The sequence below is a fragment of the Corvus cornix genome, chromosome 4A (assembly GCF_000738735.6).
Source record: "Corvus cornix cornix isolate S_Up_H32 chromosome 4A, ASM73873v5, whole genome shotgun sequence".
NCBI classification, from domain to species: domain Eukaryota; kingdom Metazoa; phylum Chordata; class Aves; order Passeriformes; family Corvidae; genus Corvus; species Corvus cornix.
This window is the reverse complement of record NC_047058.1, coordinates 9,602,463-9,624,610: the sequence shown is the minus strand read 5'-3', so window position 1 is coordinate 9,624,610 and position 22,148 is coordinate 9,602,463. Positions and strand designations below refer to the sequence as shown.

At 49.1% G+C, this 22,148-nt stretch overlaps 5 protein-coding genes and 1 non-coding gene across 6 annotated transcripts; 3 read left to right on the top strand and 3 right to left on the bottom strand.

Moving 5' to 3' along the window:
- Window positions 1-2: 2 nt before the first annotated feature.
- On the bottom strand, window positions 3-2,752 carry AKAP14 (A-kinase anchoring protein 14). Its single transcript, XM_039572232.1, has 5 exons — window positions 2,248-2,752; window positions 2,082-2,173; window positions 1,746-1,925; window positions 717-769; window positions 3-383 (listed from the first exon to the last, which is right to left on the bottom strand). Exons 1-5 carry the CDS (start codon window positions 2,750-2,752, stop codon window positions 296-298), a joined length of 918 nt encoding a protein of 305 aa, XP_039428166.1. The 3' UTR covers window positions 3-295.
- Window positions 2,753-3,960: 1,208 nt separating this feature from the next.
- On the bottom strand, window positions 3,961-5,033 carry NDUFA1 (NADH:ubiquinone oxidoreductase subunit A1). The gene is made up of 3 exons (XM_039572151.1): window positions 4,640-5,033; window positions 4,354-4,443; window positions 3,961-4,056 (listed from the first exon to the last, which is right to left on the bottom strand). The coding sequence occupies exons 1-3, from the start codon at window positions 4,739-4,741 to the stop codon at window positions 4,036-4,038; spliced, it is 213 nt and encodes a 70-aa protein (XP_039428085.1). The 5' UTR covers window positions 4,742-5,033; the 3' UTR covers window positions 3,961-4,035.
- Window positions 5,033-12,001, top strand: UPF3B (UPF3B regulator of nonsense mediated mRNA decay). Its single transcript, XM_039572152.1, has 10 exons — window positions 5,033-5,301; window positions 5,531-5,637; window positions 5,750-5,856; window positions 6,592-6,690; window positions 7,052-7,162; window positions 7,849-7,892; window positions 8,476-8,664; window positions 9,158-9,309; window positions 10,021-10,333; window positions 11,169-12,001. Exons 1-10 carry the CDS (start codon window positions 5,122-5,124, stop codon window positions 11,313-11,315), a joined length of 1,449 nt encoding a protein of 482 aa, XP_039428086.1. The 5' UTR covers window positions 5,033-5,121; the 3' UTR covers window positions 11,316-12,001.
- On the top strand, window positions 11,927-14,298 carry RPL39 (ribosomal protein L39). Its single transcript, XM_010407673.4, has 3 exons — window positions 11,927-12,402; window positions 12,610-12,713; window positions 13,993-14,298. Exons 1-3 carry the CDS (start codon window positions 12,400-12,402, stop codon window positions 14,039-14,041), a joined length of 156 nt encoding a protein of 51 aa, XP_010405975.1. The 5' UTR covers window positions 11,927-12,399; the 3' UTR covers window positions 14,042-14,298.
- On the top strand, window positions 13,746-13,877 carry LOC120412061. The gene has a single exon (XR_005604740.1). It is a non-coding gene; the product is annotated as a small nucleolar RNA SNORA69 (small nucleolar RNA).
- Window positions 14,299-17,622: 3,324 nt separating the features above from the next.
- On the bottom strand, window positions 17,623-21,743 carry SOWAHD (sosondowah ankyrin repeat domain family member D). The gene has a single exon (XM_010407667.4). It carries the CDS (start codon window positions 19,532-19,534, stop codon window positions 18,524-18,526), a length of 1,011 nt encoding a protein of 336 aa, XP_010405969.1. The 5' UTR covers window positions 19,535-21,743; the 3' UTR covers window positions 17,623-18,523.
- Between the last annotated feature and the right edge of the window lie 405 nt (window positions 21,744-22,148).

The following is a 22,148-nucleotide window of genomic DNA, read 5'->3' as shown; positions in this document are numbered from 1 at the left end:
TAATGTTTTCCCTGGAGTTCCACAGACCTGGCATTCCCAAACAGCAAATCCTGCCCAGCTGCCTCTTCCCATTTAGATTCTGGAACCTGGTTCCATCGTGCTGTCCCCACCCATACCTGCCAGGGACTGTCACACACAGTCAGCTGCCATGTCAGGGCATAGCTGATTTTGCACAGGTTCAATGCTTTTTATGTATCCACAAAGTAGAAATGCTTCTAAGAAAGAGCCTTTCTTTCTTCATTGTGTTTATTTGGTTCTCCACAACAGAGTATTGGTGATGGTGAATTGGAGCTGTTCATCGGAAAGCAAGTCTTTCTGTGCACGCTATTTTATTTTCAATTATGTCCTTAAGCCACTTTTCTCTAAACTGACACTGTTCTGGCCTGGAGAATGAAATAAAAACAAAGTAAATTCTAAGCATAATACTGAATCCAAGTTTGGCGAGCTGAGAGCTGGCCTTTATTCACCACGTAAGGCTGCAATAAAGACCCCCACCTAGACCCATGTAAAGCAGGACAAATTTCTGGAGAAGGCATATGCCCACAGGGTGGCTATTCATGCCTCTAGGGGTGTGAAGCTAGTAATAAGCAGGGTCATTTCATAGCAAGATTTTTACAACTTCCACTTCTCTGCTATTACTGCAAACTTATTTACATCGAGCTCCCGGTTTGGTTTTAGAATGGAAAAGCTTGCTAAAACAGAAGAGTAATATTTACCTCCGTATCAGCCTGCTGGACTCCAGCCTGTAGAAGACCTCCACAGGTGCGGTCTACAAGAGAGCAGAGACAGGACAGAGGCCATGTACAGCCCCTCAAAAAGCAGACATTGTACTTAAGTGAGAGCTACTATTTACTTCAAAAATAACCCGGATATTTGGTTGGGGCAGGAGGAAAGATGGTGCTCAGGGAATGGCTGGGCATTGGTTGGCAAGTGGTAATTGTTTTCATTTGCATCACGTGTCTTTCATGGCATTTTTTTCTCAGTTTGGTTTTTTTTCCAATTTATTACTATTATTCTATTTATTTTCTTACATTATTACACTTTTTTTTTACACTTTCAATTCTCTCCCCCATTCCATGGTGGTGGGGAAGGAGTGAGTGAGCAGCTCTGTGATGCTTAGTTGCCAGCTGGCGTTAAACCACGGACTACTGTTTGGGGATCCATAACTATTAAGTAGAAACACTAAGGTCGAGTATGACTAAGCCTGGAGGAAAGAAGTCTACTCAGTGCAATTTATTTCATTTTTTTCTCCTGAGCTGCAAGAGCTTACTGTACAGGTGCAACCTGCAGGCTGATCAGGAAAGGGATTCTGAGACAGCTTGAAGAGTGAAGTGTCACTCCCTCTCTGCTGACCCCTCATTCTGTAACTCACCTCTACGCAGCCCCTTTTACAGCTACCCAGAACAATTGTTGCTTGGAAGGGGAAGATGGTAAGAGCAGGAAGGCAGATGTAGGATCCTGCCAGATTCTGTTTGTCACATTCTGTCAGTCAATGATTTGGGAACTAACCCAGCCTCCTGCTCTGTGCCTTGCTCCCCTTGCTAATTGAGGGCATGTTTCTTTTAGGCCATGTCTAAATCTCCTGCCATTGCTCCAGCAATGTCCAGACCTTGTCAGCATCTTCATGAGAACTGCTGGCTCCTTGCCAGTCTCTCCACTGTCCTGGCATTTCCCTGCCTCAGAAATGCCACTGTACTCTTGTCCCTTAAAGGACTGGTCCATCTACACCATTTCTGAGTACTTACGTCAGGTCTGAATTTGGAGATCACGATAACAAAGTAGACACTAGCTGTTGCTTGTGGGATGGGTTTTCTGCGTGTTGGGATGCCCCAGCAAGCTCTGTAATGGTACCTCTTGCTGTCCTTCAGTTCTTCTTCCTTGAGAAATTCTGAGTGGTGAAGCCAGCTCTCGTGAATGTCCCATGTCTGTTGAATAAATGCATCACACTGAGACTCCCTCTGTCTAGTAGAGCTGATTTGAGAGTGGTGCTAAAAAGGAACAGAGGTGCTCTCCTTTAATTTTTCGTACTTCTTAACAGTGGGAAGGTGTGGCCTTCCTGAGTGGATGGAATTGTGACTCACAGAAATGAGTTCTTCAATTTGCTGCCATCCTCTCTCCACTGTGAAGTTCTTGGCTGTGGTCCACAGGATATTTCTGATGAAATGCTTGGTTTCTGAAACAGATAAAATGCTGACAAATCCTCCTGGAAAGACCCCAACACATTCTAGTAGAGCAAACACTAGATACCTTTCTCTTTTTCCTTGGCCTCTGGAAGGCATTTGTCTGTACCGCTTCTCTCATTTTCTGGGGGGATGTGATCTTTCTCCTCACTGGCAGCTTTTTCCTCTTCCTTGTCCATTGGCTTCACCTTTAGAGAGATACACGCACAAACGCTGAGAGAGCACCGGTCTGAGAGCTGCAGGCCCCGTCTGAGGAACATGGGGATCAGCGGGCAGTCCCTCACTGTCCCTGGTTCGTACCTCGGGCCCCTGCTCACCCCGCTTGGGGCTCCCTGGGCGGCGGCTGCTGCTCCCCCGCTGCCCCGGCCAGGCCGGGGGTCCCGAGGCGCGGCGGGGCCCGCTCGGGGCACTCCGGTCCCGGGCGGGATCTCCGGTCCCGGGCGGGATGTCCGGCCCCGGGGAGCTGGTGCCCGGGCCCGGCGCTTGCGCCTGCCGCTGTGCGGGCCCCGCGGGCAGGAGCAGCGTGCCGTCACCATGGCGAGGCCGTGCCGCTCCCGGCAACCCCGCGGCATTTCCTGCCCTGCCCTGCCAGCCCCGCGGCCCCCGAAAAACGCCTCCCCAGCACCGCAGCCTCCCGGGAAGGAAAGACGGTATGAGCAAGAAAACAGCTGTGGGATCCAGGCAGATTCTCTGCTTGTCATATTTTTGCCATTCTGGACAATTCGGGAGCTAAAGCAGCCTCCAGTCTGTGCTCTGCCAGGCAGAGACTGTCCAGCCCGGTGCACTGAGGTGCTGCAGGCTCTGAACACCAACACTTGCAACACACAGCTCTTCAGAGGGAAAGGACCACGGGTACTGTATGAGAAGCCAGAAATGTTTTAGCAGATTCAGGGTACTGAATTTCCAGCAGCTGCTCTTCCAGGATGACAAGAGGCCTTGGGGCAGGGGGTAGGAGGTGCTCCACGTGCTGGAGCAGAGATTCCCCTGCAGCCCGTGGTGCAAGACCATGGTAAGGCAGCTGTGCCCCTGCGGGTCCATGATGGAGCAGAGATCAACCTGCACCCCAGGACCAACCCCTCTGCTGGAGCAGGTGGATGTATCCAGGCTGTGATCCCGTGGGAAGCTCATGCTGAAATAGGCTCCTGGCAGGACCTCCGTGCCCATGGAGAGAGGAGCCCACACTGGAGCAGGTTTGCAGGTCAGCAGGACTTGTCACCCTGCTGGAGCAGCTGATTCCTGAAGGACTGCATCTTATCTGTGGGACCCATGCTGGAGCAGTTAATGAAGAACTGCAGCCCATGGGAAGCACTCACACTGGAGAAGTTAGTGAAGAAGTCTCCCATGGGAGGGACCCCATGCTGGAGCAGGGGAAGAGTGTAAGGAGTCCTCCCCTGAGGAGGAAGGAGCAGCAGAGACATGGGATGGCATTTACCACAGCCCCCATTCCCCATCACCCTGTGCAGCTCAGCAGGGAGGAGGTAGAGAATATCATGAGCGAAGCTGAACCCAGGAAGAAGAGAGGAGTGGGGGGAAGGTGTTTTATTATTTAATTTCTCACTGCCCTGCTCTTATTTGTCAATACATTAAAGGAATTTCTCTGAGTCGAATCTCATTTGCCTGTGACAGTAACTGATGAATGGTCTCTCCCTGTCCTCGTCTCAGCTCATGAGCCTTTCTTTCTCTCCCCTGTCCAGCTGAGGACAGGAGTGATAAAGTGGGTTTGGTGGGCAGCTGGTGTCCAGCAAGGGTCACCCCGCCACAGCAACACAGATACAAGGGCTGAACACATGTATAGCTTTATTTAAGAGTTAGATCATTTTCTATAGATACATGGATTTTTCAAAGCGTTGCCACCTTAGTCTATGTTCTCCAGACCCTGGAAAAGAAAAAATAACAGCTTGTTAACAAGTGTCATTCTTGCCACTAATGTGCAACAAAGCATATCTGAAAATGCAGATTTTCAAACTATATTTAATTACCCAAGCCTTAATTAGAACAAAATTAAAATGCACATCCCCAGAGGCAGGCCAGCTGCAGGCATAGAGTGAGATCTGACAGCCCCAAGAGCGACCAGTGTCCACCTCATCGGCCGTCCCTGAGCTCGGGGATGGGGGAGCAGCGCCTGGGTCCCGCTTCCCCCCGGCGGTACCTGCCCAGCGCCCCCAAAACCTGCCTTGGGCACATAGTGCTTGTTGACCCCCGACAGCCGCCGGTCCCTTTCCAGCAGGGTCCACTCGTAGGGATAGCGGGCGATCCTCTTCTCCTGCAGGCACAGAGCTGCCTGTTATAGGCCTCGGGCAGAGGCTCCCGAGGGAAGGCGGGGCGCGGGGGAAGGGGAGCCTCGGGAGGAAAGGGATACCAGAGGGATGCAGGGGACTGGGGGATAAGGGCGGCTCCGCTGGGGAAGCGGAGCCTCAGGGTCCCGAATGCCGGGGGGTGCCGCCCCGCCCCGCGCTGACCTTGCCGCCGTGGCACACGCGGTGCATAAAGACGGTGGCGATGCCGGGGACGCTGAGGCAGACGCCCATGATGGCCATGCCGGGCAGGATCTCGTACCACATCCCGCCGGTGCTGGTGCTGGTGCTGGTATCGGTGCCGCTGCCCCTGCGCCGAGTGCCGGGGCACTCCCGGCCTGCCCCGCGCCTTTCCCGGCCTGCCCCGCGCCCCCTCACAGCCCAGCGGGCCCGAGCGGGCGGCGGGAGCGACAGCGCTGTCGGGGAACAGTCCCTTGGCAAGGAATGAGGCCGTGCCTGCGTCCCAGTTCGCCCGATACCGATCCCGGTCCCGGTCGCTGACCCCACCGGGATCGGAGGTGGCGGGCGCGGTGCACGCTGGGAGTCGTAGTCCAGCGGAGGCCGCGGCCCCTTTAAGACGCAGTCTCGCGAGAGGCGGCGGTCACTGGGTGCGCGCGGCGCTGCCCGGGCCCGGAATCAGGATCGGGATGAAGGAGGACAAGGAGAACGCCAGGCCCAAGGAGCGGCGCGGGGCCTCCGCCGGGCCGGGGGTTCTGCTGGCCGCAGGGTCGGGCACGGGCCCCGCCGCCGGCACGGACGGCAGAGCCGGTGCCGCCGAGCTCGATCGCCTGGAGCGGCCCAAGGACAAGAAGGAGACGCTCAGCAAGGTGGGGCCTGCGCGCCGCCGGGAACGACGCCCTTCCCGGTAACGGGGCTCACCCTCTGTAACGGGCCCCTCCTCCCTCCGGTAACAGGGCTCCCCTTCTGTAACGGGACCTTGCCCTGCTAACGGGCCCTTGCGGGGGCCTCCTGGGACGGGACTTGTCGGGGGAGGCGCGGTAATGACTCGTCCCCGGTGCTGCCGCCGCCCTGAGCGCCGGTCCTGCCGTGCCGCAGGTGGTGATCCGCCGGCTGCCGCCCAGCCTGACGAAGGAGCAGCTGGAGGAGCACCTGCAGCCTCTGCCCGAGCACGACTACTTCGAGTTCTTCGCGAACGACTCCAGGTACGGCCGCCGGCCCAGCCCGGGCGCTCCCGGGAGCCGTCGCTGCCACCAGCCGGGCCTCAGTGGCGTCGCCGCCTCGTCAGCCGAGCGCTCTCGGTTTGTGTCTCTGCAGCTTATACCCGCACATGTTCTCGAGAGCCTACATCAACTTCAAGAACCAGGAAGACATAGTCCTCTTCAGGGATCGCTTCGACGGCTATGTTTTTGTCGATCACAAAGGCAAGTGAACGGCACTCGATGGATGTTGCTGCTTTCCTGCTGTCTGTGCCGTGTGCTGGTTGAATTTTGGAGGGGTGGGCGTGAGCACCCACGTCTGACTTCTTTGGGTTTAGTGCCTCAAATAACATTTCCAACACATCTAGAAATGCATACATATATAGTTCCAATAACATCTAGGTCCTTTAAATGAGCGGGTTTGCAGTGTAACAGCAAACAAACTGTGTTTGCCATACCCACCTGAATTTGTGCAGCCGTAAATGTAGTGTTCTTGTCAGAAGATAAAGCTTTAAAGCCTGCTTGTAATGTGTTGCATTCTACTGTATTTTGTCAAAAATTAAGATTTGCCTCAGTTGCAGTAACTTGAAATATTCTTTCTTGCACAATGAACACAGAGTCTGTAGGATGAGGCCATAATGTGGTGTGGTGCCACTGAGTTGGCTGAACTGATAGTCATGGGCAGTCATTAATCTAGTATGTCCTTGTCAGTCTGTGGATTTGCTGGTTTTTTAGTATAGTGAGAGTATTAAGGTCATGAATTCTACTGTCTGTAAAGTGGGGTTTTTTTATTAAATGGCTTTCCAAATACAATAATTTTTTAATGCTGTGTAAGTAGTCTCTTCTAGTATTGCATATTTCTTGTGAGACTTACCTTCCTGCTTTACATGTGGACAATATACTCTATTTTATATTTGTTTCATTTTTATTTTAATGTATTCTTTCCTCTCCTCTTAACAGGTCAGGAATATGCTGCCATAGTTGAGTTTGCACCTTTCCAAAAAGCTGCAAAAAAGAAGAGTAAGAAAAAGGATGCCAAAACTGGAACTATCGAAGATGGTATAACATCTTTGTTAGCTAGTTTGTTTTGCACGTGTAGAGTTGAAACCCTTAGCAGTAATTTGAATGTAATGTTTTTGCTGTGACACTGTAGTTCCACCAATAGGATGTTTGCTTAATTATATGTGAAGTTTATGAGTACTGCTTTGTCAGCTAGAAAGCTATTAAATATGATTGTTCCAGACAAGCATAATACAGCAGCTCATTTGAGAGCTGCTAACTTATGAAAAGGTGGCATATAAACAACCCAACTCAAGTAAATGTAACTCAGCAGTGCACAATGCAAATACTTTTCATGCTACAGTATCTCTTCTTTTTTTTTTTTTTTTTTCCCTTTTTTTTTTCCGTCTCTTCTGTGTAGATCCAGAATACAAGAAGTTTTTGGAAAGTTACAGTGCAGATGATGAAAAACTAACCTCCACTCCTGAAACTTTGTTGGAGGAAATAGAGGCAAGAAACAAAGAGCTAATAGGTATGGAAATCTGTGTACTGTAGTTACATTTTCCTAGATCACGAAGAAACATACATGGTTTGTAATTTGAAGCTCAGCCTGGAGGAGACTGAATTCTTTTGTGTGCCTGCTTAGTATTTGTTGAGCCTTTTGGCTAATATTACTCAGTGTTTTTTGTTTCGTTCCCATGCTCTAAATTCTTCTGTAGATATAAGTTTTAGATAACAAAGTTCCTTCCTGTTGCAGATGTTGTTAGCCAGACAAGGCTGTGAAGTGGCTGCATTTCAGTGAGATGCAGTGATGTTTAATGCACAGTGCTGTGATCAGTGATGTTCCATGCAGGCAAAAGTTAAGATATAGTGTGGTTGGGTAAAATACCACTAAAAAATGACCAGGTTGCTCTTTTTAAGTATGTTGCAGGGATCTCTTTAAAAATGAGAGAGTCTGGGAAAAGCCTATTGCAGACTGAATGTAGAGATAGGTGTAATGGATATCCTATTAGTATGCTAAAGTAGTTTATAGAATCCTAATAGTTGCCACTGTTTGGAGATAGGTTTGGAATACTTGTTTCACTGCTGTATTACTGTATGTGAGAGGAGACAGGCGGGGGAATGTGTAAGGCTGCTTCCCTTCATATACAGCTTTGTTGTAAGTATTGCACTATTGGATAAGACAAAATATTTACATTTGTTTTGTCTATTCTCCAGCTAAAAAGACTACTCCTCTATTGAACTTCTTGAAAAATAAACAGGTAAAACTTACCTCCAGAATTTGCTTGTTGTTTGCAAGTACCATTTGCTCATTCTATGTCTTGCTCATTGTATATTGATGCATTTCTGCTCTTTCTTTTGAAGAAGGAGCTTTTGACCAGCTTGTCTACTTCTGGTTCATATATTTTGAAGGACTAGAGTGTTAGAATGGTGGTGCTTTGTGTACATTCTGGTTACAGTAAAACGCCTCTTGTTGCACTGACAAAACAGATTCCGTTTTAGTGCTTCCATTTTTAGTGCAGTTATGGCTGAGGTCCTTGTAGATATCCTTCTTCTAGCACATAATGTTATTTTAACTTCTAGCAATGGAGAAAATCAGAGGTGGGGCAGATTTAATTACAATTCAAATGATAAATGCTGAGGCCAGTGTTGTGTTTGGGTTTTTTAAGACAATACAAACTAAGGCTTGTGAGTAAAAAAAATACTGCTGCAACATATTCAGGTTCACAACAACAGAGATGACAAGGCTTTTTTTTTTCTTTGGTAATAGAGGCAGCTTTGAGGTTAAAAGAGATATTTTCTGGTGTGGAGAGACACTATTTCTCTTTGCTTTTACATACACAGAGACTGAGAGAAGAAAAAAGAGAGGAGAGAAGGAGGAGAGAATTAGAAAGAAAAAGACAAAGAGAAGAAGAAAGAAGAAAATGGAAGGAGGAGGAGAGAAGGAAGAGAAAAGAAGCAGAAAAACTGAAGAAAGTAGACAGATGCCCAGAAAAAGAAAGAGACAGATCAAAAGAAGAACCAAAGATTAAGGTCTAGAACAGTTCTTTATTATAAACTGTTACACTCCCTTTCCCCTATTATTTGTATATCAGTCTCAAAATGTGCTTTGGGTATTGTGTGAAGAATCACATGAGTTTGGTGTTAGTAAATGACCAATTTTTTGTAATATTCAATAGCAGGCATTGTAAAGGTTTACATGCTGTAATATTTCATAGTAGTATTTACATTTTTTGTCATGTGACTGTTGTACATGCTGCGGTAAACAGGATTGTAAATTCACTATGGAATGGAGACTGTTTTTAAGCTTTCTAAAACAGCCTGGTTTAGGAGAAAAATCCTAGTCTGCTGTGTAAATAATGCTTACTCATACACTCCAGCTTTTAGAAATACTGTGATTTGCAGTAATATTTCTTTAATGTTTACTTCTTACCAGACTGTGGATCCTTTGATGCAATTTCGGTGTTGTGCCAGACAATATGTATTAGAGTGAGCTTTTTAGTTGAGACTTCTGTTTTCTTTGTAGCTACTTAAGAAGCCTGAAAAAGATGAAAAAGACTTGGAGAGAAAAGAAAAATCCAAGAAACTGGAAAAAGAGACTCTGAGGGAGGAAAAAAATGCGAGTAGTGCATCTGCCAAACGATCTGATGGGGAGACAAAAGAAGAGAAGGCAAAAAAGTATTCTAGTACTTGCTATAAATATATATGTATCTATAACTTGTTTCCTGATTGTACTGAGGCTTAGGTTGCTCTGCCATGACCATGTTTTGAAATTCCTTTCAAACGTTTTTTCTGATATAAGGCATGGGCTGTGTTCTCTGTGGCAGTGCACATCCCCATGATTACAGAAAGCTGTGTGAATTACCTGAAAATTCTTCATTAATGGACAGATTTTAATATTTTTACAACTCATTATAGGAGCTCCACTAAAGAAGCCCATATGTAGGTAACTGCAGCAGGCTGTGAGCACTGTCCTTGCAATGAGATAATTATTATAACCATGGCAAGAGGAGAGGTGTTCTCCAGTTACAAGTCCCACTAAGTCTTGTAAAAAGTCAAAATGGAAAATGTAATTCTCAACAGCTCCGTGATCTGTTTGAGGTTCAGTTCTGCCATGTGAGAAATACAGATAAGACAGACAAATTCAGATGTTTTTTCAAAGCCAGAAGAGACTCAGCCAGCTATGCAAGTAGGAGGCTGGGAAACTCTAGTGGTCAGTGTCCTCTCTGGCTGTCATGCATGACCTGGGCTATCACAGTCTCCCAAGAGCTCCCTAGAACCTGCCAGTGTGTCGTCTTCTTATTGCACATTTACACCGCTGTTACATTGATCTCCCAGCTCTGTTTGATGAATCTTTTGAGCTTAATTTTCAGTTTTGTTTTCATACAGATCAGAAGATGAGTGTGTAAAGGACTACAGGGACCGAGATAGAGATTTTGACAGAGACAGAGAATATGAGAGAGCACAGAGAGAGAAACTGAGACGCCAAGAAGAGGAGCGTCGGAGGCAGAAAGAGCGCTATGAGAAAGAGAAGGTTTTTAGAAGAAAAGAGGAAGAGGTGAAAAAGGAGAGAGACTTACTCAGAGAAAAGGGAAAGAAAAGTGATCTTACAGACTTTACCAGCAGCATGGACAAATCTGAGAAAGTAACCAAAGATGATAAAAAAGAGGATACAATTAAGAGGGATCGTATCAGAAACAAGGTGCTGGATTTCTTTAAATTCATGTGTTGATTCATAGGGATCAGTTTGTGATTTTTAGGATAAAAGCACTTCAAGGAAAGAACCATGTGGTTTCTCTGTTGGAACTTCTCCCTTCTCTAGCAATAAACTCTGCCATTGCTGGAAATGTCCACTAAACTTTGCTTAACAGTGGTATTTCTTGTCACTGTGTAAGAATTAAGCCAAAAAAACATGGGTTAAATTGTAAGACATTGATCCCTTTTCATTTGCTGACTTGTGCCATAGGCTGTCTCTTTAAGGTGTTGGTAGAGTATCAGTAATGTGCCTGTATCTGCTGATGATGTAGGTGCTTGAAAATGCATCTCAAAGTGGGAGTGTGATTGAACAGGTTCCTTGAAATAGGGAACTGCAACTTGCAGAATTTGACATGTCATGTAGGCTCAAGAAATAATGTCTTGAGTGCAGTTTTATCTACTCTACAGAATCTGGTTTTGCAGCATCACTGTGCTTGTTTTCTGTATCACTTAAGACACTATCAGGTACAAATGAAACTCGGGGTTTTGAAACTTTGAAGTTGGCCTCTCTTCTGAGAGAGTGTAAGCTGAACTCAACAGGAAACTTGTCACAAATAACCTTAACTATGAGCAGTGTTCTTTGTGGCTTGAACAGGGATGTTGCTTTACAACAGAGACAGCCTTGATTTGGGACAATTGAAGTTACATTGCCATCACTGTGGAATAATTAAACTTAGCCTGAAAAGTTTGAATTTGAGCCATTTCTAATACCATAGAAATGCCATAATAACCCTGAGAGCAGGAAGCTATGAAAGAGTCTAAATAGTTTTGATTTATTTCAGGATCGCCCAGCAATGCAGCTGTACCAGCCCGGAGCCCGAAGCCGGAGCAGATTGTGTCAGTATGAAGACAGTGCTGCAAAGCCCCCAGATCAGGGAGTGGATAAGAAACAAGAGGGTGAGACCAGTCACACGAAAGAAGAGGAGTGACTGATGTGCAAGCCTTATGTGTTCTGACTGTCTGTGCAGCCAAAGAGCATGTCCTACGCAATCCAGAAGTGCCTTCGGAGCGAAGAAGGAACAAAGGAAGAAAAGGGGGCATGGTGCTGTTGGATGTTTCTGGTTAAAGAACCTCAGTGTAGATTTGGAATTTGAAATGTGTTCTCATTGTAATATTTTCAGTTATTTGAACTTATTTTCCCAGCATCTAACTACAACAGAGAAGAGAATCTTTGCGAAATAGAAAGACTTTATGGCCTTAAGTTTGATAATAAATGAGTTGTGGTCAGGAGGGGATGAAACCTGGATCAAAAGCCAGAGCTCTACTGTAAGGCAATTGGAGCCAGTGTTGGATGCACTTAAGCAGAGGAAGCTTGAACTTGCCTGGAGTTAACACAGGTGTTGCTGTGTTGTGTGATGCTCCTACCTGAGGCAGTGAAAGCTAAAGTGTGTCAGTCTAGCACTGAGGTACATACACAGGCTGGGGTTGTTGAGGTACCAGTTGACAGGAGCCTTTCGGCACATAAGCAGAACATCTGGCAGTGCAGTAACCGTGTTAGGGAGGGAGAGACTGTCCTCTTCATTGGTTCTCTGGATAAAGTAACTTAAGTTGGAGTGTATGAATAAGCTGGCTTAATAGTTGAATATGTCTTGATAAATTCTCATGTAAAGTCTCCCTACAATGACATGCTTATTTTTAATCAAATGTAGCTGGTTTGGGCATCCTGTTCTTTCCCAGCATCTTCCCTTCTCTCAAGTCTGAAACACTTCTGAACTCCTGCCCTCTCAGAACTGCTTCCTCTTCCCTCATAACTTGAAGTATTGTTTTACAGCCCAGAACGAGACTTCGCCAGTAGCAGCTCCTCCCAAGATAGCGAATTTTAGCCATAGCTTTTTTTTTGTACTGAACCCAAATAAACTCGCACAAACTCGCTCGGCCGCCGCCGTCCCTCACTGCGTGCGGGACCGCCGGGCCGGCAGGGGGCGCTGCGCCCGCGCTGCCCTCGCCGCTCCGCCCCCTCCTTTCCGCCTTCTCGGACGTCGCCATCGCCGGGACGCCGCGCCGCTCCGCGCCATGGTGAGACATCCGCGGCCATCCGTGCCCTCCCGCCGCGCCCCGAGCCCTCTCCCCGAAGCCGGCGCGTTCGGGGGTCCCGGCGAGCGGGCCGGCGGGGCGGGGCGGCCGCGAGGGAGCGGGAGGGAGCCGGGTTACAGCATTCCCGGCTCGCCGAGGCCTGGCGGGGCCGGGGCTGTGTGAGGGACTGACCGCTGCGCTCTCTTGCAGTCGTCGCATAAGACGTTCAAGATCAAACGCTTCCTCGCCAAGAAGCAGAAGCAGAACCGGCCTATCCCGCAGTGGATTCGCATGAAAACCGGCAATAAGATCAGGTAATGAGCTCGGCTGGTGCCTTCTGAGGAGCTGCGGCCGCGCAGGCTTAGTCAGGCGGCCTGGGCCGTACGGGCCGAAGGCGGGAGCTGATGGCGTGTATGCCAGCAAAAGCGCAGTTTTGTGGTCGTGAGGGCCATGCAGGTGAGGCCTCTTGAGGCAGCGTGGGGCTCCCATGCCATTCTCTGCTGTAGTGGTTTTGTACCAGTTCTCTGCAAGCGTCCACAGACGTTCAGTGATGGTACATGTAACCTGAAAACTTGAACTGTATGTGTGGATGATTTATTCCAGATTTTGTACACTGGTAGCTTCTCTATTCCTGATATTCCCGTTCCCAATACCTGTCTTTCCTCATAGCTGCTCCTCTGGGCTCCTTCATTCTCAAGGAACAGTTCCTGAGCATGGGAGCTCTCAGGTTCAGGGGATGGTGTGTAAGGGAGGAAAGGACTTATTGGATGTATGGGAAATCAGACTGATAGTAGGAGATGCTTGGCACCTGACTGCGGAATTAATTTGCCATAGTTCCTTGCTTTCGTGTTGTGTTTGTTCTCAAGCATTGTGCTTAGGGAAATGCTGAGTGCTGTGACACACTGGGTGCACATGGGGCATGCACAGGGTGGTGCCTGTCTGATGCCTCTAGCTGAAAGCTGCAGCATAGTTCGATCACTCAGGCAGTCAGAGAGCTTTTTATCTCGTACACTCCTTCATCTGGGTTTTTTAAGGCAACAGAATTCCTTTTTCTCTCTTTGTTCTAAGCAATGAGGAGAGCAACAGCAGCACTGGCTGGCTCACGCAGTGACACAGCACAACATTGTTAGATTCTGTTCTTGTAGCGGCTCTCAACTTGTTTCTAGGCAGGATGAGTGGTGTGTGCACTCAGCTGGATCCTTGTCTTCCACGTGCCAGGTTACAGCTGGGTTCTGTTCTAGCTAAATTGCAGTATTTTGAAATACTTGACCGTCGGGCAAAATCACAGATTTTTGTCTCCTGGCATTTGAGTAGCTGGGTCATCAGTTCTGTCCAAGCTTTGTGTTAAAGCAGGCTGCAATTGCAGTGCTTCCTGCTGTGGGAGTGCTGCCATTTTCCTGCTGAGAGCAACTCTGTTAATACTGTCTGTGGTTTCACCCACACCCTGGTGAAAGCATTTGTTCTTAACACGGACAAGTACATGCTCACAAGTTAATGTGCTCTCCTGGAAGAGACTTCATCATGTGCTGTTTTGCTTTCATGTTTCACAAATGTGTGTGTGCATTTTGCTAATTGACTCTGCTTTTGTCTTAGGTACAACTCCAAAAGGAGACACTGGAGGAGGACTAAACTGGGCTTGTAAGAGAAAGTGTACCGGGAGCTCTAATGAACACTGGTCTTTCTGTGTCAGATCGATAACACCCTCAAGTCACTCCTTCTGTGGTGCTGGACTGCAGTCCCCAGTGTGGGGTTTTTATAAGCTGGTCTGGGAGATGTTGATGTTAACTGGGAAAATCTTTGTATCTGAAACATGCAGACTGTGTTCTATTAGTGTTCTTTCAGGCATCACCATGAGCATTGACAGTGCACAGGCTTACTAATAAATATGGACCTGAATGACTTTGTTGAAGTTATTTCATACATATGTGGTGAGATTGTAACAATAAAATTCACAGTAATGTTACTTACATTCTCACTTAGTATGAGGAACCTTGGCAGCTCTTTTCTCTTCAGGTAGAGAAGGCTGTTCCTTTTCTCTGACTGTAAACCTTCAGGGGCAAAGTACCAATTAAAAAAAAAAGTGAAAATCAGAACTGAAGAAAATCTCTTACAAAATGCAGTACTGTAGAGTGTAGCACATAATGTCTGTGTATTCCCTAGCATATTAAATAACCTGAGTTTTGTTCAGAAGTCGGTGTTGGTTTGATAAGTCAATGCCAACCACAGGTGCAGCTTACTATAAAACATTCTCAGCAGACAGGTAGAAATTTAAGATGCTTAAAGGGAGAGTTTGCAGCAATTTAAAAAAGGAGAGGAAAAAGGGAATTCAAGGTCTCTGGATAGTTGGCACTTGGCTCCTCCGTGCTGGTATTCTCTGCTGGGGCGTGTGAAACCAATTTACTGCAGGGAAGCGGAGGAGGCTGTGGCTCTGCACCCAGTCCTTTCCGTTCTGCAGTGCTGCGCTGCAGTAGCTGCTCTGGTCAGCAGGAAGGTCCCTGTTGCTGTGAGCCTGTTCTCAGCTGCAGCACTGAGGGTGCCAAGGTGTGTGGGTTCGTTCCTGGGTTCAGCCTGTCGTGGTGGGTCCATTCCTGAGAGGCAGCTTCCTGAGGAAGCTTCAGGCTGCCACACCTTCTGTGTTGCTGCTTTTCACATTGAAGGTAAATAGATCTATCTCCTTTGTATTGCAACTCAGAACAAATAACACTGGGCACAGCATGTGCCAAACAAGTAAATGCTAAGAAATGCACATCTCACTCAGGTCATGAGGTCTCTCCCTCCTAAGGTGTGCTGCAGGGTTCTGTCAGTTGGGGTGAACAAGGCTGGTATTTTTACCAACTTCAGGATACGTCAGGGGTATCCTCTAGCTTCTTACCCTGTCTGGTAAGAGTCTGGACTCTAGTTCGTCATCAGGGGGAAGCAGTAAGTCACTGCAAGAGGAAAGCAGCAAACAGCATTACCAGAGATGTTTGAACAGAGGCTCACATGCTGCAGCCACTTTAACCCCAATGATTTTTAAATCTCTTCTGCGCTCTTTTCTTTAAAGGGAGCATTCAGGAAATAACAGCACTGCTGAGGATTGGAATTATGCCTTGGAGCCCAGTGAACCTCCCCCAGCCTCTCCACATCACTGCTGGCAGGCAAAACTGCTCATAGAGTTTCTCTCTAATTGTGTCTGTGGAGGAAAACTGATTTTATGGACTTGAGAAGGGAAAGACAGTTTTTTCTATGGCATTTGTGGGGAAACTTTCCTGAGCAATGGATTGAACAATTTATTACTATTTATTAGAAAGTCTCCCTATTACTATCATGACTGTGATATTTTTATTAGATGAAAGTAGCTTCTACTAAGAAACTGTTTTGGAAAATAAGCCATTGTATTATTTTCCCTGTTTGAATCTGCTTTTCAAACTGGATATTGAGGGATAGCACAAAGTAAATTTAGTACAAATTAAACTTGGGTTAAACTTAATCTTCTGCAGAACCTTAACCAAATAAATATGTCTGGGTCTGAAAGTTTTCTGTTGTCTGTGGCAGCTCTCTTTGCCCTTGCCTCCCTGTGAGAGGGGATCAAGAATCTGCAGAACTGGGCTAGCACAGGATAACTGAGACATCAACAGAAGCTTTAAAGAAAAAAGATTTGGATATTCTAATCCGTTGATTTTGGTGGATATGTTTTGTTTTCTGAGTGAAAAGTGAAGTTAGAGCTGATTGTATACTTGAGGAATATTTTTTAAACATGTCTCTATATCCAAATCAACTGCCTTTCTGTAGGTATGAAAATGAACCGAGTGAAACAAAGGGGAGGGTCACTGGAAGAAGATTTTTTTTTTTTTTGCTCAGTGGAAAGGAACCCAGCCAGGGCAGGGGGTGGCAATGGTGAGTATGTTGTAACACATATAGAGAAGCAGAGTTCTGGTCCTGCTGTTTCTGAAGTCCCCACCTAATTTGTCTCAGCACAGAATACAGGGTCAAACCCATGACCAAAAGATGGGGAGGAAAGTTGTCTTTAGAGGGCTTTGGTTATCTGTCAAGAGGAGGCAATTACTGAAAAGCATTTTGCCATATTTAAGTACAGCATTTGTCAGTGAAATTTTACTTCCACGTGGAACATTTAAGTCCATGTTTCCAGGTGGAGTGTGACTAAGCCACAGGTACTATTTCCAAGGAAATGGCTCCTTCAAGGAAATTCTCATTAATTCCACTGTTTACTCTGTGCCTTACTCAGAGGAGGATGTAAGAGCCATCCTGTGCCCCTTCCCTGACAGCTGCAAAAGGGTGACAGAAGACTAATAGGTCAAAAGTATTTTGTCGGTCTTACCTGTCTTATCAACAGCACTTTGGTTACCAGAACTTGACATCAGTACTGTTCATGGAGTTTGTGCTGGCGTGAGCAGACCTGTGAGAAGTCAGCCTGCTCTCCCATGGCATGGACGTGGCCACAGCAGTTCCAGAAGGAGCTGTGTTGCCAACTTCTTCAATCTATTAGAGATTACAGAACTGACTGAACTGACTGAACTGAATTAGGCATTACAGAACTGTTGTAGATCAGGCATTAAATCTAGTCCTACTGTGTTTTGTATGTATGTGCTGCTGACCTCAGGGATTAAAAAGATGTCCATACACACCTATATGTCCACCCAGGCACCTGGACTGGGCATTATCGAGTCACTGGATCCCTGTTCACTCATGTGGAGGTCGCTCTTCCACATGTCATTACTGCAGACTGGATTATTTTGGTGTCCAAGCAGCATTTCAAAACACAGTTGGAATATAACTGGATCTGAATATAACTTAGCTCAGGATCTGTGGAACCCTCAGGCTCTAGTTCCCCAGAGGAAATTATCTGTGTGTCTTTGTGTATCTTTTCTGCATCAAGCTGCAAATTCACCTGTGTAGCCAGGCCGGATCACCTTGAGTCCCTCGGTCACCCCTGCAGACCCCCTGAAAGGCAGCTGGAAAGAAACCACAACTGCCCTCCCAAAGAAGGTGTCCCTGCAAGGGCTGCCCTGGGGAACAGAAACTCCCCAGTTCCTGTCTGAGAAGCACTTCTCAAACGGGACTGCTATTTCGGGGCATAGGAATAGTCTCATGCTGATGAAAAAGAGGAAGGGGCTGTTGTTTTTCTGAAGATATTTTGAAGCAGTCCTGGCCTTTGAGAATGTAAAAAGTTGAAATCATCAGGGCAGAGCTCCACTTGGTGAACAAAACACAAAGAGACAAGCAGAGGTTTTGCCCTTTTAATGCAGTGACCAAGACATACATGCAGTGTTACGCTGCTGCAGTGATGTTCATCAGAGTTTCATTTTTGAGTATGACCTCAGTATCAATAAAAATAATCTCAATCTCACAGCCTTCCCATACCTTTTCCACAGTTTCCAAGAATGAATCATCTTTCCAGAGCTGTTCCTGAACTCTAATCCGCACAGGAGCCACCATGCGGCCCCACTGGTGTTGTTCCTGCCTCCTTAACTCTGGCCCTCATTCCTAATGGGGTTGAGCATTTCAGGTTTCCTGGGATGGGGATCTCCAGGGAAGGGCTGCCAGTGTGAGTTGTTTTGCACTTTGAAAGGCTTCTCTTGGCCTGGACTCCTCTCACAAACAGGGCCCTTAGCTCTTACTCTACTGAGAATCAGCTTTATAATCAGCTGTCATAAACAAACATCAACCCAGAGAAGGTGCATATGGCAGGGATCAAGAGATCTCACAGAGAGCTGGAAAGCATTTGCAGCATGGGATCCACACATGGTGGGTCAGCATCCTCCTGTGGGCATGCGGGGTGTTGGGGAAGCAGCTGCCCACAGCAGAGCTGACGTGTGAGCCCCTGCCATGGGGATCTGCTGGGATGCAGCATGGAGTCCCCATCTGCAGGGGCACAGGGCAAAATCCCCTATGCAGACCGGCAGTTTTTTTGGAAGGGCTGTCCCAAGGTAGTGCTCCCAGCGGCCATAGTGCTCTACACACACACTAGAACAGCCCCAAAAGACCACAAGAGCCAGGGTGGCCATGGTGCCATGGTTTAACCCTCACTTGGCCAGGATTTTGAGCACCCAAGTTCCCAGCTCCCTGCAGGCTTTTCTGGCTGCTATCCAACATGGGTTTACAGGTGAATGGGGCCAGGAGAGCTTCAGCGCTCGTGAAAGAAAGCAAATGCCTGTCTAACAAAGCCTCGGAGAGTCGACAGGCTCCAGGAGTGCTGGGCTTTTCCCTCGGCCCCAGAGTCCACAGAGTCCTGCCCTGCCCCAGTCTCTTTGGATGACTTACAGTTGTTGTTGGTGTTGTGAGAGTGCAGCTGGACCAAGTCCTCCTCCAAGGCCCCTGCCAGCTCCTTCAGGTCCCTGGAGGTGTCTGCTGGCAGGTACTGCCAAGCCTTGCGCCCGTTGTGGTCCCTGCAGGTGGTGTCTGCCCCGTAAGCTCCCACCAGCACCTTGATGAGCACCTCGTGTCCCTGCAAGGCAGCCAGGTGCAAGGGGGTGAGCCCGCCGCTGGCTGTGGGGATGTTCATGTTGACAGGGTAGCCTTTCTTCTGGGCATGAGAGATGACCTGGATGAAGCTCTCGTGGAGACCATGCTTGGCAAGCCAGTGGAGGGCGGTGAAACCTGTCACAAAGTCTCTCCTGGTCAGCAGGCTGGGATCCAGGTCCAGCAGTTTGATGATGCTGTCCGCATCACCCTCAGCCACCGTCAGCAGCCATGCGTGCTCCAGGGGATCAAGGACAAGGGGCAGCAGATCAGGGCTCTGCTCAGGCTTCTGCTCTTGGTGCAGTCCTGCAGGAAGACTGCTGGTGTTGGAGGTCTTCTGAGCAGTGGCAAACCACATGGTGCTGCCAGGGCTGTTGCTCTGCAGGAGGATTTCCTTCAGCTCCTTCCTCCGGGTACTGCTGGGGCTAGTGGAGGACCTGCCTGAAGTCCTACCCCAGCTCCCCAGGCTGTGCCTGCTCCAGTTGATGCTTTTGTTAGTGTCCATCTTCTGCAGTGTACGGAAACGCTCCCTGCTCTCCAGGGTGGCTGACCAGAGATGGGAACTACGGGCCAGACTGCCTGCTCGGGGCTGGGCGGCATCCAGGAAGGAGAACCTCCGGGAGATGCCAGCTACCTTCTGCTCTGCCACGCTCTTCTCCCGCTCCTGCCGGGCCATGGCGGTGCCTCTCGCAGGGCTGTCCCCAGCAGGGCGCAGCTCACTCTCCCCAGCTCTCACTCCGCGCTTCCCCTCCCGGCGTTGGGCGAAGGAGGAACCGATTCCGCACGGCGGGAGGCCATGGCGGCGGAGCCACGGCGCTGCCGGGGCGGTGCAGGTGACCTTTGGTCACGTTGTGTCCATGGCTGCCGCCGGTGCCGGGCACGGCCTCAAACACGGGCTGGCTCTGCCCCCCCGGCCCCACTCGCCTGCGGCGACACAGAGGGAGCGCGGCCAGGAATACAGGAGGGTGCGGGAATGCAGAGAGTGCGGGAATACAGGAGGGTGTGGGAATATAGGAACGTGCGGGAATACAGGGAGCATGCAGAACCGCGGGACCGGGCGGAGGCACGGGGGTCCTGGGCAGCTACAACAGAAATTGATGAACTGTATTCTCCTGTCTGAACAGTCTCGTTTAGCACTGCTGGCTCATCATTAGCACCTGAAGTAGCCAAAGCCTTAGGCCATAAGAGTTGACCAAACATAAACTTTTGATAAAACGATGCGGCTAACAAAGCACTCTTGGAATTCAGAAGATATGAGCAGAATGGAGATGATAAGGACCAAGGAGACAATCCCAGGAGAATCAAGTAACATCAGAAGGCAGCCAGCCCAGATCCTGTGAAACCCAGAAAGAAATCAAGATACTGCCAACCAGAATTTAGTGATTGACTTGGATTGAGTGATGAGTGTCAGGGGTATAACTGAGAGGTGTGAATTGGGGTAGGGGTTCCTCTCTGGAAGCACCAGCTTGAGCTGTAACCAAAGAACTAACAAAAGACTCATTGGAAATATTCACTTGAACTCAGCATTCTTGGCAGGGTCAGACCCTGTTACATTGTCTGGCATGTGCAAATCCATGACACTGTTCCCCAGGACACTTCCTCTGACCCCAGCAGCATCCCAAGGTTGTCTTACTGAGGCACTTGCCTTACAGCTCCCCTGAAATAGTTCCCCATGACTGCAATGCTTCTCCTTGATGCTGTGCTCTGGAAGGCCTAGGTTACTGCCCCAAGAGGCCATGTTCCCAGTGGCTGGTGGGTCTCTCTGATGTCAGGGAGACAGTCTGGGACTGTGTTTGGGTCCTTGCCACCCAGTGTTTTATCCCACGGGGAATTTGGCCTTCCTCTCTTGCCGTGATTCCCTTTGTAGCACAGTCTATGCCTGGTGTTGCTGGCAGCGGCAGCCACCAGCAGTCTGTACCCTAATTTTGTTAGAAATCAGGACAAATTCTTCTGCCCCAAAAGCCCCCAGTCCTCTTTCTCTCCAGAGGTTTCTTATCCATGACTGCTCTGACACCTGTGGCTGAACTGTCACCAGGTGTTTTTGCAGCTGGTCAGGCAGCTAAAAGCCACACCAGCCCCTTTAACCTTTTTTTCTTTGCCTTCCCCAAGCTTTAGCCCTATTCTGATTTGCCCTGAGCTGGTCATCAGCCCTTGAGGGCCTTTGCCTTTTTCCAACCACTTGGACCAGTTTTTCTGGGATGTGTGGGGAGTTGGTGTAATCTCAAACCCCAAACAACTGGTGGTGAAAGCGTAATTGTCCCCTTGCTCCCTTTCTGGAGCTGCCTGGTTTTGTCGCTGGGTTTTGTTGGCTTCTGTGGGCTCAGGGAGGCAGAACACTTGAGCCACACAGCCATGGGATCCTGGTGAACAGTTGAAAACACTTGGGTGGCATCTGGGGAAAACAAGGAGGGAAATAAGAAGCTGCTCTTGGGGAATGAAGGCACTAATGGTCCAAAGCAAACCTCCTATTTAGGGCTATTGTGGTCATGCCTGCATTAGGGACTGGACACTCTTGGTGAGCGCTGACCATGATAAAACCAGGGTGACAACCTTGGGGACTTAACTCGGGAGTCTAGGGGCCGGGAAAGTCACTTTGAATAAGGACTGACTTTCCTCTCTCTCAGCCTTGTTTGGTGCTTGTGCTGCCATCAAATGAAGGAAAACCCAAACGGCACCAGCTACACCCTCGAAGCTGCAGATATGCTCATGATAGGCCGGGAGCTGAGGCTGCACCACCGAGACGAGCTGGGCCAGGACGGAGCTGTGGTGCCCCTAGGAACAAATTCGGCACAGCTGCACTCAGCCGGGTGTCCGGGCAGTCCTGAACCGTCCAGCGGACCTGGGACAGGGCAAGTGCGCGAACTGCACGGACATTCTCCTTGAAATAGCAACTCAACTCCTGAGGCTGGGGGACCTGAATGGACCCAAACCGCGAATCCCAGCCCAGCCTCGGGGCTGCACGGCTCCGCCCCGGCCCGGCCCCTGTTACCGGAGGGGCCGCAGGGCATTGGGACGGGTCCCCCTGGGCCTTCCTAAGGAGTCGGCGCAGGGAACCCTTCCCCGAGCTGGGAGCGGGCAGGGGCCGGGGGGCCGCGGAGGAGCCGGGCAGCACGCGGGGCTGGGGACCCGGTGGCCGGAGATCCCCTTTCGCCTGGCCCCTCTCGCCGCCGCCCGGAACCTCCGCCCGCCCCGCCCGCAGCCCGGGCTGCACCATCGTGGGCTGCCGCGGGGAGGGACCGGCGGCCCCGCACCTCACAGAACGCAGCGGCGGCGGCAGCGGGACCGGCGGG